Source organism: Neolamprologus multifasciatus, chromosome 5 (genome assembly GCF_963576455.1).
Source record: "Neolamprologus multifasciatus chromosome 5, fNeoMul1.2, whole genome shotgun sequence".
Lineage (NCBI taxonomy): Eukaryota > Metazoa > Chordata > Actinopteri > Cichliformes > Cichlidae > Neolamprologus > Neolamprologus multifasciatus.
Genome location: NC_140443.1, coordinates 31,372,303 through 31,390,163, shown reverse-complemented (window position 1 = coordinate 31,390,163; position 17,861 = coordinate 31,372,303). Strand labels below are relative to the sequence as shown.

The 17,861-nt window shown below is 42.2% G+C and overlaps 1 protein-coding gene across 4 annotated transcripts in view; it reads left to right on the top strand.

Annotated features, from left to right (window-relative positions):
- Positions 1–17,861, top strand: part of shq1 (SHQ1, H/ACA ribonucleoprotein assembly factor) — a 47,761-nt gene that overhangs the window by 20,395 nt on the left and 9,505 nt on the right. For all 4 annotated transcript variants that reach the window (XM_085158418.1, XM_085158417.1, XM_085158416.1 and 1 more), the window contains 2 exons: positions 6,760–6,883; positions 15,742–15,862. In XM_085158418.1, coding sequence (XP_085014544.1) covers positions 6,760–6,883; positions 15,742–15,862 — 245 coding nt within the window. The remainder of the gene's footprint in view (positions 1–6,759; positions 6,884–15,741; positions 15,863–17,861) is intronic.

Below are 17,861 nucleotides of genomic sequence, written 5' to 3'. Positions count from 1 at the left end.
TTTATTTTATTATTTTACATTTACAATTTTTTTTCCTGGGGATCCTGTGACACCCCATTGAAGAGCCGTAGGCTGTGGATCTCTTAAGATCACACTGCTGGGTTTGTAAGGCCATGTTACTCCTAAATTTCTATCTTGTTCAAAGAGAAGATATAAAACAAAGTTCTAAGCTAATCGACCTTAGTGTTCTCCTTTTTTAAAAAGAATCGATAAAGAATCGAATCGTTAAACAGAATCCAAAATGGAATCGGAATCGTGAAAATCTTATCAATACCCATCCGTAGTCGCTATGGTAACGTAAGTTACTAATGGCATTGAAGTTTGCTTGCAAACCCTCCTTCTGGAAAGTCAAGTGTTAAGAAAAAAGAAGTGACAGGCCAACCTTGTCTGGCATTTTCTGCAGTCGTTGTAAAATTATTAAATAAATGAACAAAATGCTGTGCCTGTATTGAACCACAGGCTGTTTTTGAAATAACACAATTTGGATATAACCAAGAACGCTATAAATAAATATAAAAGTTTAGCTCCTCTTGTTATCCTCTCAAGTTTGTAGCTCCGCAGCAGCTACTGTCTGGCGGGTAGGCTGGATGTGGTAAAAAGTAATTAGACTGTTGAGGGGAATGTCAAAAGGTTTTCAAATGCATCTGCGAGTCTGTTGCATATAAAGTTTCACTTTGTGTAAATATATCGATACCCTGGCTGATTTTTTTTTCTTTCTTTTTCTTTTCTTTTGCCTTTTCCGTTACTGATATTTGCACTGAAGTAAACAGAGCGGGCCCAGGCTCCATCTATCTGTCAAACCAGAGGCATTTACTACAGCAGCAACAGGCGCTCCCAGCTGAAATTCTGAGTGTGTGTGATCTGTCTTCTACTGTCTGCTCTCACAACCTGCCATGAGACCATCGCTTTAGTGTATAGAGTGTGTTTGAACAGCATCAGACACAGGAGTCTTGTCTAAAATCTCCATCCAGTCTGTTGTTTTCTGAGAAGTTTGTTTTTCACATTGACACCACAAACAGCAGTGAGTGCATGGTCCCTGACAACCCAGCTCGGCCATGTTTGGGCAGAAATTCCATTTGCTGTATTTTGTGTCATCCAGTTACACCACAGTTAGTTGTGTTGCTTTCTGGGCTACATTATCATATAAAGTATTTCTGTGAAATTGTGCAAATTCTAGATGTCTTTGTCAGTGTGCGGTTTAGACTTCACAAGTATGATATAGTACAATACTCTGTTAACCACTGATTCTTGATCAGACTGATAAAGTCATTAGAGAAATGCAAAATGGTTTTGACTCATTTGGCTTGCTTAAAGGAACCGGTTCACTGAGAAGTGTGCATAGATTTGCTGAGTAAATCCTGACCTGAAACAGATATGCTTGCTTCAGAGCTTTCACATTTTACTCAGCACTGTTATCCAGATTACACATTAACGCCGCTTCTTGGAACAAGATCAAGTATTTTGTTGTGCAATATATTGTCAAATGGGAAGAGGTGGAAGTGACCAAAAAGCCTCTTATTTCTGCGAGGAGTCATTTTGAAGTTATAGTTATGGGTGCACACAAGTTAGTGTACTCCTAGTGCCTGGATAAATAGGGGAGGTTGTTTCAGGAACAGCATTTGGTGTGAGATCTTTGCTGAATCAAGCATGTGGATCATCTGAAACGAGATTTCAATACCGGATTGATTGAAGCTTGGTAGGTTCTGCTGGAAACAGTGCTACTGGATGTGGCTGAAGGCAGCCAAGAGGAAGAGGAAATAAGGAAGGCACAGCTAGTTCGGCTTTGACACCTTTTCATAAGCGACCTGCTTTTTTGAAATTTTAAGAAATGAAAGTCAAAAAGCATTTCAGGTCATATTAATAAACTGCTAGAGCATACGCCTCCCATGATTATAGGACCAGTTTCTTGTCTGTGTGTTGAACTAGCTTTAGATTAGACACCGATGCCACGTGAAGGAAGGCGCTTAACAATGACACAGAGAGACTGTGGACACACTTATATTGCTGCATGCAGCTACCTTGTTTCACCTCATCTCATTACTCAACGTGAGACTATTCCTTTGCAGTTTCAGTGATAGGTTTATTCATTCACTGAAATGCAAAGAAACCATTGTGCTGAGATGGCAGAGATCATGGCACGGAAAAGGGAAGATTACTTACTCTTTTTTTTCAGCGCACTTAACATGAGTGTGACTGCAAACAGGCGGCAAATTGTGGTTGTTTGGCTTAGAGTTAGATGTGGGCAGTGCTGAAGTTCATTTGTTTATTACAACATTATTACAACATCACTAACACAAACCATGAACTGGCTTCTTATTAACAACCAGCAACTATTTTACTAGTAGAGCCCATTCAAGGAGACACTAACCAGTGTCTTTGCAGCTGCAGATATGCTTTAAATGCAGGTAATCAAAACATTACTGTGTTCCAAAGAGGACGTCTAGAAGGATGCAGTAGTGTTTCTGAGACTGTGTTCCTGTTTAAAACATGGCTGTTGTGCATAACGAGAAGATTGCGGGTTGCAGCTTTCTTGCAACAGTTCTTCCAAATAACACAAATGACTGAAGTCACTCGCCACAGGAAACTAGAAACAAAAACAAAAAGTAAAATGGAAACCTGTTCCGTTGACTTTACAAGAACCAGTTTGAATTTTTAGATCATCACAGCGGTCATGTTTTTGGAAAAAGTTGGAATTTTTTTTTTTTGCATCCGTTTAGGTGTGTTGTTTCAAACTTTGTATGGGCCAAAGTAGGGTTAGGTTTAAACGTTGTTACATGGGGGCGAGAGATTCATCAGTCAGTGCCCTCAGAAAGACACTCTAGGGGAAATGCCCACTCTCACTCAGCAACACATGAGCCAAGTTTGAAGTAGATTGAATAAATGTTTGTCGAGACTGGTAAATTATTAGTTAGATTACCATCAGTTGTTATTGTGTTAGCTTTGTTTGGCATTTTGGTTTGAATAAAGCGATATCCATCCATCCATCCATCCATCCGCTTCCGTTTATCCTTTTCAGGGTGGCGGGGGGTGCTGGAGCCTATCTCAGCTGTCATAGGGCGAGAGGCGGGGTACACCGTGGACAGGTTCGCCAGTCTGTCGCAGGGCTAACACACAGGGACAGACAACAATTCGAACTCACATTCACTCCCACATTCACACCTCACATTCAGTAAATCCTGAATCGATTTTTTTACAAATGTATTTTGCCAGAAACACCAGAATCTCAGGTTAAACTCACAAAAAGACATAAAAATAGACACAAAAAGCCCCACGGCGTGCACATGGACATGCCGTCAGGGATGAAAGGTTGTCTCTCTCCAACCAAAATTGACTGAACCAGCAGCAAAAGAAAATCAAAACTACGCTTCACATTTGAGAAACATCTTCATTAGTTCCTTCTGACTTTTGCTGTTTTGTTTCCACCATGATAAAATCACACTTCCTGCACAGCTCTCTTGCTCTCTCTGTACGTCAAGAGCAGTTTCCAATCAAAAATCTGTTTTCTGCATTATTTGCTTATTACGCACCAATCTACCGTTGTGTACAGCTGTGTTGGCCGCACCGTTTTTTTTTTGTTTTTTTTTTACAAAATTACTCCTTAAAAGAAAACAGTTTCTGCTGTTCAATACTGAAGAAATGTAAACTTTTTAAAATTTTGCCAAATTACAAAACACTTGGCTGTGTCTCTAATAAACCTTTGTAACTTTGCTCTGCTTCATTTCAGCAGCATCAGGTAATGTTGATTCATAGTTTTTGATCTACTGCAGAATATTTTTAAGGTGGTTATCTGTTATAAAAAGCCAGGCCAGAAAAATCTCCTTCGTGTTTTATCCTCAGTTACTTTGACACAAAGACATCTGCTGTGATGCTCACACCTCTGATGAAGTCTCACAAGGTCAGATTGTGTCAGCTTTGTTTTTGTACATAGATATGAAAATATGGATATGTACCGAGAAATGATCAGAATTATAATATTTCTGACTGTCTGAGTCAAAACTGAAACGAATTAAATCGGGACCTTGTGAATCAGAATTGAGTTTTAGAAATCAGTGGTAATATCCAGCCCTACTAAATACCCACAAGCCACTTCTTATTGTTGCCACACAGAGTCAATTTAAAAGTTTGTCATTACATTTGAGAACAAAAAAACAACAACACCAAAGAGGTGTATAATATAAGTTCTACACAGCCAGGTTTTCTTTGCATTAGCTGGTTTGACAAATCCTAAAACCCCAGGTGGAGATGAATGCTACCACAACAGTGGTTATCAATGTTAAGTCTGGCTCCTTGGTTCTGGCTCTGTGTGCACTCACATAAAAAAAAAAAAAAACTCTTCTTCCATATAAAAATGGTCCCTATAATTGCAGCCCACTCAGACAAGTTATGATGATGTATGATCATATGACAATGATAAGAAAATGATGATTGAAAATCTCTAAAGAATGTAAAAAGTATAATGGAAAAATACACTTCAGTTCCAGCAGATTAGAGTAGATTTATGCTTTCCCACAACAATGTGACACTTCACTCAGTATTTTTTAGTAAGTTATGGCTTAACAGCTTGCACATATAAAACACATTCCCCCTGCAGATAATCTGTAACACACTTAAAACCTGCTGTAAATAAAAGAATCAGTGACAACGGGATACGTTTAAGACTGTTTTAACTAAAACTCAGAACATAACCTGGTGCTGACCTGGTTATATCCTCACCGTGGTGATTTAACCAGATGAATAGAGAGCCATTCTATTAAAAGACTGGCTTTAAACTCAGCGTAGCTCACAAAAAGCGTAATCTGACCTCACAGTACACCCCTCATGACACATGACTAGATTTAAAGACGGGACTCTGTTTCTTGCTGAAACGTTGTTGAAGTCCACTCTAAATTGTAGTTGGTTTGTACTTTGGATTAGAGGTGGGCGATATATCAAAAATACTCGATGTATCACAGGTTTTTCCACATATGATGGTCAAAATGGCTTTACCGTAACCATCGAGTATAAATTGCCATGGCAGTATTAAGCTGTCTCCATGTAATTCACTGTGAGGTTTTATTTTCTCCCACATTAATGCATCATTAATCACCTGAGCATCTGTGTGTATATACTACCAGATTGGGAGGTTATTTAAACATACTGTGATAGATTTCATGTATCGCGATATAGCCAAAAAATATCATCATATTAGATTTTCCTCATATCGTCCAGCTGCTCTTTGGATTATTTTCTTTTGAGCTCTTAAAATTTTCCCACCACTAATCAACAATCAGAACTCCTAAATTGTCACTTACATTGCCAAAGGAGGGAAGACAAATGCAACTTTAAAATAAAGTTACAGAGTGGAAGGATGTTATCTCAGTTGTCCAACACTACAGAGATAAAGTCGCATTTTTGAGGAGGTGCACATCTGCTCCACTGTTATCCCTTCACACACAGCTATAAATCAAGCTTAAACCTCGACCGACAGTTGCTGCTACACACCCCGAGAGCTGCTCAGTCATTGTTATTGCGCATAGGGGCTGTGGGTTGTTCTTGCCAGTTGTCTCGCACTTAGGGTAACATGCTTCTATCCTACATCTGCCAAAACAGATGATGCACTTGAATATACGATCCTTCATTAACGCTAGGGACACACTACACTGCACATGTGGTTAAAGGGTCCCAGAGGGCATTTGACTGTTTAGTGAGTGACGGGATCCCAGAGCGTCCTCATTAGGTTTTAGGCACGCACACATGATTACCACTTGTGATCAAAATGCTGTTCTAAACAAGTCTTGTGGGGGTTCTTGGAGGCGTTTGGGAGCCTAGACCTAGACCATGGTTTGAGAGGAAGTAGTTTCCCTGTTGTGCTGACAGGGAAGCGCAGAACAGTCTTCACCTGCACGGCAGCCCTTTGCTGCTCGTCAGTCAGTCAGTAGAGCTGTCAGCTCCCATTGAGGGGCCACCTCACTCAGTCTCCCCCTCCTCCACCACCTCCTCGCTCTGTTCTGCTCTACAATGGATTCCTCTCCGTCTCTGACTGCCTGTCTATCTGTGTGTCACTGCTGATACAGCTCTGCTGCCTCGCTCCATTCTGCTGTCTGCTATCTGTTTTTAATGCTCTGACTTGACTCGCTCTCTCTTTCCTCTCTTATGCCAAACATTCCTCTTTCCCTGCCACCTTATCCCACCTCCCCACCCCCCATCTGCTGCTTGTTTACTTGTCCTCAGTCGACTGTGCTGGTGTGACTGTGAGTTCCCCCCCCCCCCCCCCCCCCCCACCCGCGGGAGCAGCAGACCTTATTTACACTCTTGCTAAACAAGCCCAAGGGAAAGCATGATCCCCAATGACATGCACTTGCAAGCTTGCAATACAACCTTAACAAGCCACAAAGAAGAAGAAAAAAACGAGGGAATTTGAGGGTGAGGGGGGTGATAAAAATCTCTCGTTCTGTCTCCAGGCCATGTCCATTAGTGCAGAGAACATCAGAGAGTGATAGCAGTGATTAAAGAGAGGCAACAATTAACAGTCCAGGGCTGTGGAGGTGTTTAAGAGTTGCAAGCCTCTATTTTGCCAGCTCTATAAATGAGTAGTTGTTAGGAGTAATTACAGAACCATCAACTGCAGTTCTCACCAACAAGGGCCAGTGTTCAGTCTAAGAATAAGAGGGGATGGATAAACCTCAAGCCCTTTCAGCCAGCTGCATCTTTGTGTTTCCCTTTCTGTGCTCTGGCTCTGTGCAGGATACTCTTACAAATGTCTTGTTCTCTTTCCTGCAGACATACGGCTCCCTGCAAGAGGTCCTGGTGTCATTTGGACGGAGGGTTTTGTGCTACCCGCTCTACAGACACTTTTCGTTGGTCTCTCTTGCGATTCATGACACGGCTAAAATTCTGCATTCAGGTGAGACACGCTTACCAGACCTACAACGGCAACACGCACACATATGCACAAAAGCTCATAAAGACCATTATTACCTCTGCAGACTGGTAGTGACCCTTTGACATCTGCCACATGATCTGCAGTGTTCTTTGTGGGTTTTGTGGTTTTGAGTTCAAACTAGAAGCTAAATCGACTCTAATTTCTTTCCACTGTGAACACGGGATCTTGGCTAATTAGTGGTAATTGATTCTGCCCACCCCGTGGTTTCTGCAGAGCAGCGCTTTCATATGTAAATGGGTTTTAGCATGTGAGTCTGCTGCGCGTCCGTAGCCTGTAGGATGCTGCTCGATCGAGAGTGCGTGCTGCTGAAAAGGCAGCCTGATAGCCAGCGTGCTTTGCATGGAGTATTGTTTAGCAGAAGCAGCCTGCCACTGATGGAAAATGGCCCATGAGAAGACAGCAGCGAGTGTTTGAAAATGATATTCCTCCAGCTACGCGAGAGAGCGAGAGTGGCCGGGCTCCCCACCCCCTCAGGGAGCGAAATGTGGATTAGAGGAAAACGGACTGTTGACTTTGATATCTCAAAGCTCCACGTAATCTTTAAATCAAAAGCCCCCGCAGACAGCTGAGAGTCAGCAGTGTAAACATACTCAGGATGTGTGAGGGCTAAGATTATCCAGCTTGTGATGATTTTAACACTAGCAAACGACAGAAAATTAAAGGCCTTTTAAGCCCCAGATTAGCATTTCCTCGCCTCATTAAGTAGGAAGATGAGTTGATCAGGAGAGGCAGGGAAACAGCAGTTAGACTCGCTCTTTCCTTTCTGTCTTTTACCTCAGAGCAGAGATTTCTCTTGTTGAGCCCAAACCTGGAAATTGTTCCATCTTCTTACACCTCAAAGAACATCTTATTCCAACTCCACTCTGTGCATAATAAGAAGCCAAAGCGTCTGTTTATTTGTTTAAATTTAGAGGGACTTAATTTTTTAATATGTAATAATGTTCCCTCCCGGCTCATAACCTTCATTATTTACAAGAATTATGAAGAATAAGTAAAAGGGCTTCTCCTTAATCAACTGTAACACTACAGAAATTCGTTCTGTTGCATGTGTGAGGCTGCCTTTCCTCCCAGCATTACTTTAGACACTAATTAATTTGTCAGGATAAGGCGAATGGAAATGCACGTTCCATTTTCGAGGTACTTCATTTAACTGTCTGTACAAGCAAACATTCATATTAGCAAAACAAACCCATTAATGGCAGCGAGCAGATTAAGGCCTCAGAGGAAATGTTATCCAGGGGTAAATATTTGAACAACCTTCTGGCAGTTTGGTGAGCATTCTCAAGGAGCTCCTCCACCTGCTTCCTAAGAGGCTGTAACTAAAGAGCCACCGGGCAGGTAGAGAAGAGCAGAAAACCAGTCGGAGTTAGGAAGTGTCGAGGTGGGCACCACTGTCGCGCTGCTGTCGTGATCAAACAGAAAGGACGGTACAGGAAATGTCAGATGTGTCCTTCGATAAAGGTCCGCCATGTTCCTGTGTTGTTCATTCACAACAGCACCTTTACAGCCAACGTTTCTTTGGAATTTTTTGGGAAAGTTTTACATTTGTGGAAGGTCAAGTTTTAGGTCGAGTAAGGTGCTCTGGTCTGAGTAATGAAATTTTACATTCAGGCCAGGGTGATATTTTATTGGATGAGATTCAGGCTATGTCCACACCAACGCATCGTTTTCTCTCCGTTTTGGCCTCCCGTCCACACTGAGATGCCGTTTTCCCCAAGGAAAAACGCTCTCAAAAACGAATACATTTCAAAACGGAGCTGTTCCATTGCAGTGCAGACACTCGAAAACGCACTGCGTTAAAATGCGTCATCTAAAACGATGACGCATTTTAGTCATGTGATGCAGTTATGTGACCAATTAAACAAAGATAGCGGAGTGCATTATACAGCAGTTGTTTTGATTGCTCTCAATTTTGACAGCCCAAAAAAAAAGATGAATATCAGTTTGTACATGCTCCAGATAGCTTTTCTTCCAATTCTTTAATTCTCACTCGCTTTTGCGCATGCGCAGGACTGGAACGTAAGCGTTTTCGGACGTTTCAATGTGGACGCACAACTCTGTAAAACCGACTGAAAACGCCAGTGTGGACACGGAGCGTTATCAGACGAAAACGCCGTTTTCAAATCTATCCGGGCTAGTGTGGACGTAGCCACAAGAAGTGGATATGCGCATGTGGCTGTGGGAGGAAAAGTGCCATCAAGGATGAATTGTCCCAGCACATTAGACCTGCCACAGGGTGAAGCCTTTCTAGCATATCATCATTAGTGGTAAAATCTGACAAAGGCAGAATGCTTCTGGCTGCTTTTGCTGCTTTTCCTGTTGCCTCTGCTCTTACTCTGAAAAGTTAGAAGCAAAAGAGATAATATCATTTAAATGTTATTGATATGAGTTAAAGAACTTTTAGTAGATTTCCTGTTCCCCAAGTCATTCATGGTGGCAGGGCTGTCAAACAGAGAAAGTATTTACCCCCTTCCTCATCATTATTATTTATTTATTTATTTATCTTGTCACACTTGCATTTTTCATATAATTAAACAAATTTTCATATTTGACAAAGTTTCCCTGAGTAATTACAAATGCAGTGTTTAAATGTTGACTTGATTTACAGTCAGGGAAAAAATTATTTGAACCCCTGCTGATTCTGTAAGTTTGCCCACTGACAAAGAAATGGTCATTCTGTCATTTTAATGGTTGGTTTATTTGAACATTGAGATTCAGAACAATAACAAAAAAATCCAGAAAAATGCATTTCAGAAAAGTTAGAAATTAATTCACATTTTTATCAATCAGTAGGACTTCTAGCCCCCAGGTCTGTCTTATACAGACAACGAGCTGCCATTGGGAGCCTTCGCAACTTGTTATGCGTATAAAAGAATGCTGTCCATTGGAGCAATTAATTTCTGCATGGCCAAGACCAAAGAGTTTTCCAAGGATATGAGGGACAAGATTGTGGACCTACACAAGGCTGGAATGGGCTACAAGACCATCACCAAGCAGCTGGGTGAGAAGGTGACAAAAGTTGGTGCGATTAGTCACAAATGGAAGACCCATAAATTATCTGCCAATCTCCCTCGGTCTGCAGCTCCGTGCACGATCTCACCTCGTGGAGTTTCAATGACAATGAGAACGGTGTGGAACCAGCCCAGAACTACTCAGGAGGAACTTGTCAGTGATCTCAAGACAGCTGGGACTATAGTCACCAAGAAAATGTATGGTAACACACTACACCTGCAGTGCCCGCAAGGTCCCCCTGCTAAGTACTGGCCTGTTTGAAGTTTGCCACTGAATATCTCAATGATTCAGGGGACTGGGTGAAGGTGTTGTGGTCAGATTAGACCAAAATCTGGCATCAACTGAACTCGCTGTGTTTGGAGGAGGAGGAGGAATGCTGCCTATGACTGCAAGAACACCATCCCCACTGTCAAACATGGAGGTGGAAGCCTTATGCTTTAGTCGTGTTTTTCTGCAAAGGGATGGGACAACTGCACCACATCAAGGGAGGATGGATGGGGCAATGTACCATCAGATCTTGGGTGAGAAGCTTGTTCTCTCAGCCAGGGCATTGAAATGGATCGTGGGTGGATATTCCAGCATGACAATCCGTGATCTAAAACACATGGTCAAGGCAACAAAAGATTGGCTCAAGAGGAAGCATATTAATCCAATAGAAAATCTGTGGAGGGAGCTGAAAGTTCAAGTTACCAAATATCAGCCACGAAACATTAATGAGTTGGAGAGGATCTGCGAAGAGGAATGGGACAAAATCCCTCCTGAGATGTACGCAAAACTTTTGTCAACTACAAGATACAGCTGACCTCTGTGAATGCCAACAAAGGTTACAAAAAGTACAAAAGCGTGTTTTGAAAGAGATCAAATACTTATTTCTTTCATGAAAATGTGACTTAATTTATAACTTTTTTGAAATGCATTTATCAGGATTTTTTTTGTTATTGTTCTGTCTCTCACTGTTCAAACCCCAAAAAACTTAAGCAAGGGTTAAAATGATTTTTTTCCTCTGACTGTATAAAGGGAAACCATTGTCCAAATCTACCTGGCTCTATTTAGGGAGCAAGTAATTGCCTCCCTTGTAAAGTCATTTTACTTTTTCACAGCACACCTGCATAAGGAACCACTGGATGGCTTTTTAGTGTGAAAATTGCTGAGGAGGAGGGAATACTTTTTGGACTTTCCCAGTGGAAAATACACTGGGAACCATTGTGTTGCAAAGTTAAAATGTTTAATGTAATGAGTGTTTGTTCCAAGCCACAGGTCTGAGTCTTTCGACACAGTCTAGTTTTTCAACTTTCGTACTGGCTATGACATCCTCTGTAGCTGCCATAAGACTGCAGAGTAAGGTGGTTAAGTTAAGGTGCTGCACCAATTTGCCACTGACTTTAGACATTAGTGCTTCTTTATAATGCAAAAAACAAAACAAAAGTGAGACATGGTGCTGAAATTGCACTCATTTTCCTTTAGATATGAAGCTGCTTTGTTTTTAGTTGAAGACAAGGTGGCGAGAACCATTTTTAGGTTATCACGCAGTGGTTTTACTGGTCTTTGTGAAGTTTAACTCAACATGTTTTAAGCAATAGATTAAAAAAAATGCTGTGGGATGTCAGTAGTGTCCTTCAAGATATTTGAAAATAAGAATACTTTAAATTGCTCATTAGAAAAGGCTGTGACAAAGATGGCTGAGGTTGTGTTTCTCACATACATCATTAAGTGTTTATGTAAAAAACATAAAAACTGTTTAAAAAAAAAAAGAAAAGATTACTTTGCTGCTGCAGTGTCTAGAAAACACAGCAGGCTTTTGTTTTTGGTCCACTTCACACCCACCACCACACTGCATGCCTGCCCAGTCTGCAGCCATGAAGGAATTACTGCTCTACATTTTGAATGCGTCTCCCTCCCCACTCATTGGATAACCCAATGAAACCTAATTGAAATGCCTTGCTCACTTGTGCTAAACCCTTCACCAACAATCAGTATGTTAAACTCAACCTTTGCTCCAGTTTTCTCCAAACAACTTAGAAAGCTTCTCTCTGGAAAAGAAAAAAAATCTTGGAAGCAAGACCTTTTTTTTTTTTTGCTTCACACAATCCAAGCCTTGATTTTTTTTTTTCTTTAAAAAAGAAAAAAAAAATATTTCTTTTATGTTTTTTCCTAAGGCCACAGTTCCCTGTATACAATGCCATGCTTTAAATGAGCACCAAATGTTTGTTCAAGGTTTTCCTCGCTGTGAGTACGCTGTTTATTTTGATTGGTCTGGAATGTCTCTGGACAATGCCAACAAGCTCTCTGGAGGTGGAGAGGAGCATTTTCTCTTGCCCTCAGCGGATTGTTGGCCACATCATATGGCTATTTATATGCCTGATTGAAGGATAAGTGCTGCAGCACTTTAACTAGCTCTGTGCTTCAGGAGAAAATTCCTTTCAGAATAACACACGTGTTCAGTGTATCGTCTTGATGCATGCTCAATCATGCAGGTAATTAAATCCAAAAATTTGGTTCTGTTCATCTGGACGTTTTCAGTGGGAGAAACATTTCGTCACTCGTCCATGCAACTTTTTCAGTCTCAGCTGACTGCAGGTTTCCCCAACCTTATAAACAGTATCTTTGCACAATGACTGAAACCAGCACAGTGAATAAACAATGGGCTGTGAGGTCAAGATCCAGGAGAGAAGGACAACTGCTGCCTAAGCGAAAACCCTTAGTGATTCCGTATGTGTCAGGAGTATTGGAACAGTTGAGACACATTTTCTCCAAAGACTGCGTGGCTTTCAAACGCCAAAACACACTCGGCCAAAAATGGTCCACGCCAATGATCCCTTGACACAAACAGAGCAATGTAGGTACTGTTAAGTGCCAGGAGGGTTGCCATGACTTATACATTGGGGAAACCAAACAACCTCTGGACACATCCTGGACAGGGAGGAACGCTGGTTTGAGCGCGGAGTCAAGGGGGCCATTTACGTGAAAAGGGAAAGACTATCTCTGAATCGAGGAGGGGGCCTAAGGGTACGTCTTTTTCTATCAGCTCACTCTGGATGGTACTCATGGTCTTTGATCAGTGGTTGTTGATCAACGGCCATGGCAATTTGCAAAATAAGGAAGGAATCAAGGAACTAACCTCACATCCCATTGTTCCTTCAGTGGTGCTAGTTTCAGTCATTATGCAATGGACTGTCTGTAAGGTTGGGGAAACCTGCCGTCAGCTGAGACTGAAGAAGTCACTTGTTAGAGTGACGAAACGTTTCTCCCACTTAAAACGCTACGTCCAGATGAACATATTCATTGTGGTTCTGTGTGTGATGCAGTTGGGGTGTTGAAAGAAGAAACGGTCTTTCTAAAACAATTTCAAAACACACTGTCAAAAATGTCAATAAGGACTGAAAGGTACACATTCTTTAGTAGATAGTTTGACAGTAGACATACATTTTCTGTCACCATCTGTATGTTTTATCATTTGCATTAAATAAAGCACATTCTATCCTATTGGCTTAAAATTAACAAATGAACACTTAAAAAGTTTTATATTAAATTAAAATAAGACATTTAATGTGTTGTGGCAATAGTTATACAGTTAAGTGTATGAAGGCAAATGAAGAGCTATGAGGTGCTGCTATTCTTAGACATCAACTGCATATTGGGACTTTGCAGCTCTGGTGGCTTCCTGGTGGATATTTCTGGTGGCTGTAAACATACATCTTCTGTGCTCTTGCTTTGATAGATGAGAGCACACATTTTTCCAAGCAGCCTCTTGGGATGAACTCTGCAGTCATAATGACACACAGTCCTTCTCTCCAACATTAAATCAATCACTTAAATCTCTGTCCTTGTCGCTGATTGGCTTATTGTTTGTGGGTACCTCAATCCAGTCACCTCCTCTTCTGTCTCCTCCCAAAATAAACCAAGAATATAAAAATCAGTATATTTACGCACGGAGAACAGCCACAATATTAAACTTTTTTACAGTGTGTTGCGGCGTCTGACCACATTAAACCATTAAAAATGCAGAGTTTGTGAAGCCGGCATGTTACCCTGTAATCATGAACAGTGACCAAGATGGACTTTTATATATGTGGCTAGAGACCGGTCACATCCGTAATACATCAAAGGTGGAAAAGAAGAAAGCTAGGAGCCATTCACATGCTGCTGAGACGTGTTTTAATTTGTCTCTTCACCTTTAGACTGAAAACATGAAAGCTCATGCCTTTTGTTATATCATCTGGTTAGGGCTCCCCTTGACAAAGGCAAAAGGACCAACACGACCGGCATCTGGATAAAACATCATGCTCTTCCTCACCTTGAGCTTCATCTCATAAACTGAATAAACATTGTTATTTATTAACAGTATTGTGACAGTTATTGTCAGCAGACTGGACGTGCGACCCTCCATCTCCAGACAGTTGACAATGGCCAAATAACAATAACAGCTGGTTATAAGCTAACAATATGCCAGCTGATGAGATCCCCCCCCTCAAATAACAAGAACATATGAGAGCTTATTAGCACTAAGCATCAGAGTCCAACAATATTAGGTCCACTTTTAAGACAGTTCTGCTTACAGCGGCTAACACGGGCAAAAACAACAGTTCATTCATTCTCACCAACTCACCTTTCATCGGACAGAAGCGAGCTTCACTGATTTATCGATGCATATTGGACATATTGGAGTAAATAGACGTGGACACCAGCTGAGATAAACAGCGCACTGGCAGCCTACACTCATTACAGATGAACGGCGTTTAGAGTTGTTTGTGCAATAATGACCACCAAAGCTGGGATTACGGACTTGCATCTGGAATCTACTGGCATCACTGCAACTTTAATGTTGTTGCCGCTCAGTGTTACTGAAAACACCACAAGTCATTAGTGCAATAAATTATTATTGTGCCTAATTTTAAAATCTAATTAAGCATAAGCTTGACATTTCTAAAGTTTTGCAAAGGCAGATTTTTATGAAAGAAATTAGGAGAGAAAAATAAGAAACAAACAGGATTAGAAGGAAATGAACGACCACATCTGCTGTGTGCATGAAGAGCTGCATAGACGCAATGCCAGTGTCTCCCCGTGCAACTCCGCCTCCCCCCAGGCCCTCGGGCTTGTTGTAGTTTTCAGTATGAGAAATGTCACTTTTGGAAGTTATAGCATTTCTAAGGTTAGAAATGTAAATCAAACCAAATGTACTGCCAACTGCCAAAGAAAGACTTTGAGAAAGTGAGAAGTCCTTTAGGACCAGGCGGGATTTCTTGGGCAGAAATAGTTTTTGAGCGCTGTGGAGGAAAAAAAAAGGGGGGGGGGAGGGGAATCAACAAGATGCAAATTTCTAAAAAATTCAGCTTTTACATGCTACGTCTAATTTATTGATGAAACATCAAATCAGAAGCAAAATGGATACAGATAAGGATGCAGCGCAGTAGCAGAACAGGCAGGCTTAAGATTTATGTCAAGTGGAAAATCATCAGAAACATTCAGAGCTATTTTTGATAAATCAAGGCAAAGCAGTGTTTGACAGAGTTTGAGCAGAAACGCTATTAATTTGACAGACTCCAGAAATAGAGTTGTCATCTTTGTCTCAGATGAACCACTTCTCTTTTTCCTAAAAAACAAAAAACCCATATGGATGAAATTACTCTGCCGCTCGCTGGGATTTCTCTCTGATCCTGTATCTTGGCTTTTATGTATGGAACAATAACTGCAAGCCTTAAGACACATGCTGCATCTGCCAGCAGCTGGAGTGCATCGTCATCCTTAATAGTGAGCACGAATAACACTGTTTTTCCATTTGCCTACCCCGGCTGTGTTGCCGTGCCCAGGGAAAGCCTGCGTCCTCAAATGCCTGCTGGATATTCACAGAGTCTTCAGAGAGAACGAGCCGGCATACATATTGAACGATCTGTACATCACAGACTACTGCATCTGGATCCAGAGAGTCAAGTAAGTCAACCAGCACACACAAATCCATTCACACACACATGCAGACACCTCAGAGGCCTCAATCTAGATAGAATTACCTTCAGAGCCATGCACTGTGCCATTCAGACTGCCCCCTCCCGCGACCCTTCAGTGTCATTTTGTCACAGCAGGGCCAATCGCACGACCAAGCCTGCGAAAGATGCAGTTTATGTGGTCAAAGTACCATCAGTGGGTGTTAAAAGAGCCAGCTGCACTCAGCGGATTCACTCTGTATGAAACTTTTAGGAGCTCATGCGCGTCTGCGTGGGCTTCTCCAATCTATGGCGGATGCGACCTTTTCCTAGAACTGCAAGCCCAAAGATGCCAGATCTGCACTTTCTTCCCAAATGCCACAGGTCTGATGGCTCTCTCCTCCTCCTCCCCTCCCCCCTCCTAGTTCATATTTAACAATTAGTAACATTTTAAATGCGAGCCCGCGAGCACATTACAGAGTAATGAGCTCAGCTTTACTCCTGGCCAAGGTTCAGCAAAGTGGTGTGCTCGTCTGGAAAAAGCCCAGTTGAAAAATGCGCGCCTGATGTTGTAGGCTCAGCGCCCAGATGCAGACACGATAAAAGGTCTGCAGGGATTTAGCGGTCTCTACCTTCCTTCCTCACATTCTCATTTCTACATTTTTCCAGCACAAGTCTTGAATGCTGCTCTTTAAAAGAAATAGAAAATGCAGCGGATGCTGCGTTCGTAAAGGGTGGGAGGAATAAGGAGTCGGGTTCAGGGCTGTTTGAGACACAGAGCAGAGAGAAGACGCGCACTCGATCTTAGTCTGTAAGCGCACGGAGCTTCTGAAGCTCTTGTCAACTCACAGAGAAAGTCGATCAGTCTCTTCCGAGGCACACCGGCGCACTGCTCCTCCTCCCTTCCCTCCCTGCTCTGCTTTGGAACTAAATGTCAGCTTGACCAAACGTGCTGGCTGCCACTACACCCTTCATCGATCATTAAACGGATTGGCCCCGTGATCTCTTAGCACTGACCTGTGATTGAATCATTACATTTCTCCTGTCTAAATAAAAGTGTACAGTTTTTTTTTGTTTTTTTTTTTACAACCTCCCATAGGCTGTCATGATGTGAAAAAAACAGTAGAAGCACTTCTATCACCTCCTGCCACTTGAGAGAGCAACCAAGCGTGAACAGATTTTTGTTGTTGTCGTTCTTTATGTATGAGCACGCTGGCTCACACTCAATAGAAACCTCTTACAGCCTTCTCTCGCGGTTTATGAAACTATGTTCCCATGTTTGCAGTGTAATATTAAAAGGAGCCTGCAGTCAGAATGCAAAGCAGCAGCGCAGGAGAGCGAGGCGGCAGCGGTGATTTCCACAGACCAACCTCCTCTATCACACATGCGGTTTGTTGTGGCGGCCCCCTTTGTATCATCTGACAGGTTTGATGACAGATCGTGTAGGCATTGTTTTCCCACAGTGCGAGATATTCCCCCGCGCAGGATTTGTCATCCTCCGCTAAGTGAGTCGTCTCTGGGAGCCCAGGCGGTTAGATGAGATGTAATCTATATACCCCCCAACCCCCCCGGTGCAATCCCCGTATCCTGTCACTCTCTCTCCGCTGCTGCTGCCGAGGCATATGCGATCAGCTATACGTGATGGACACGGCGATTAATGGATGTTTGCTGGCTGCAGGGGGGGGGTGGTTGATTTATTTAATCTCCTCACTGTGTCCCACATGCGTTTCTACTTCTAAAGTTCATCTGACTGCTGAGACATCGGTCTCAGATTTACAACCTCGTAAAGACTTCATCATGATTTAAGCCACGGGGCAGGCGCTCTCCTCTACGCTCTCAGACACTCGGAGCAGAACCCCTTTGCGCTGAGATCAAGCGCGCAACCTCAAAGCAAATTGCGCTTCCCGTTGTTTCAATAATGAGGAACTTTTTTTGTTTTGGGTTATATTTTTCCCCCTCACTGGAGCGGTCACCATTTCACACAAACACACACAAACATCCTTTTGTTG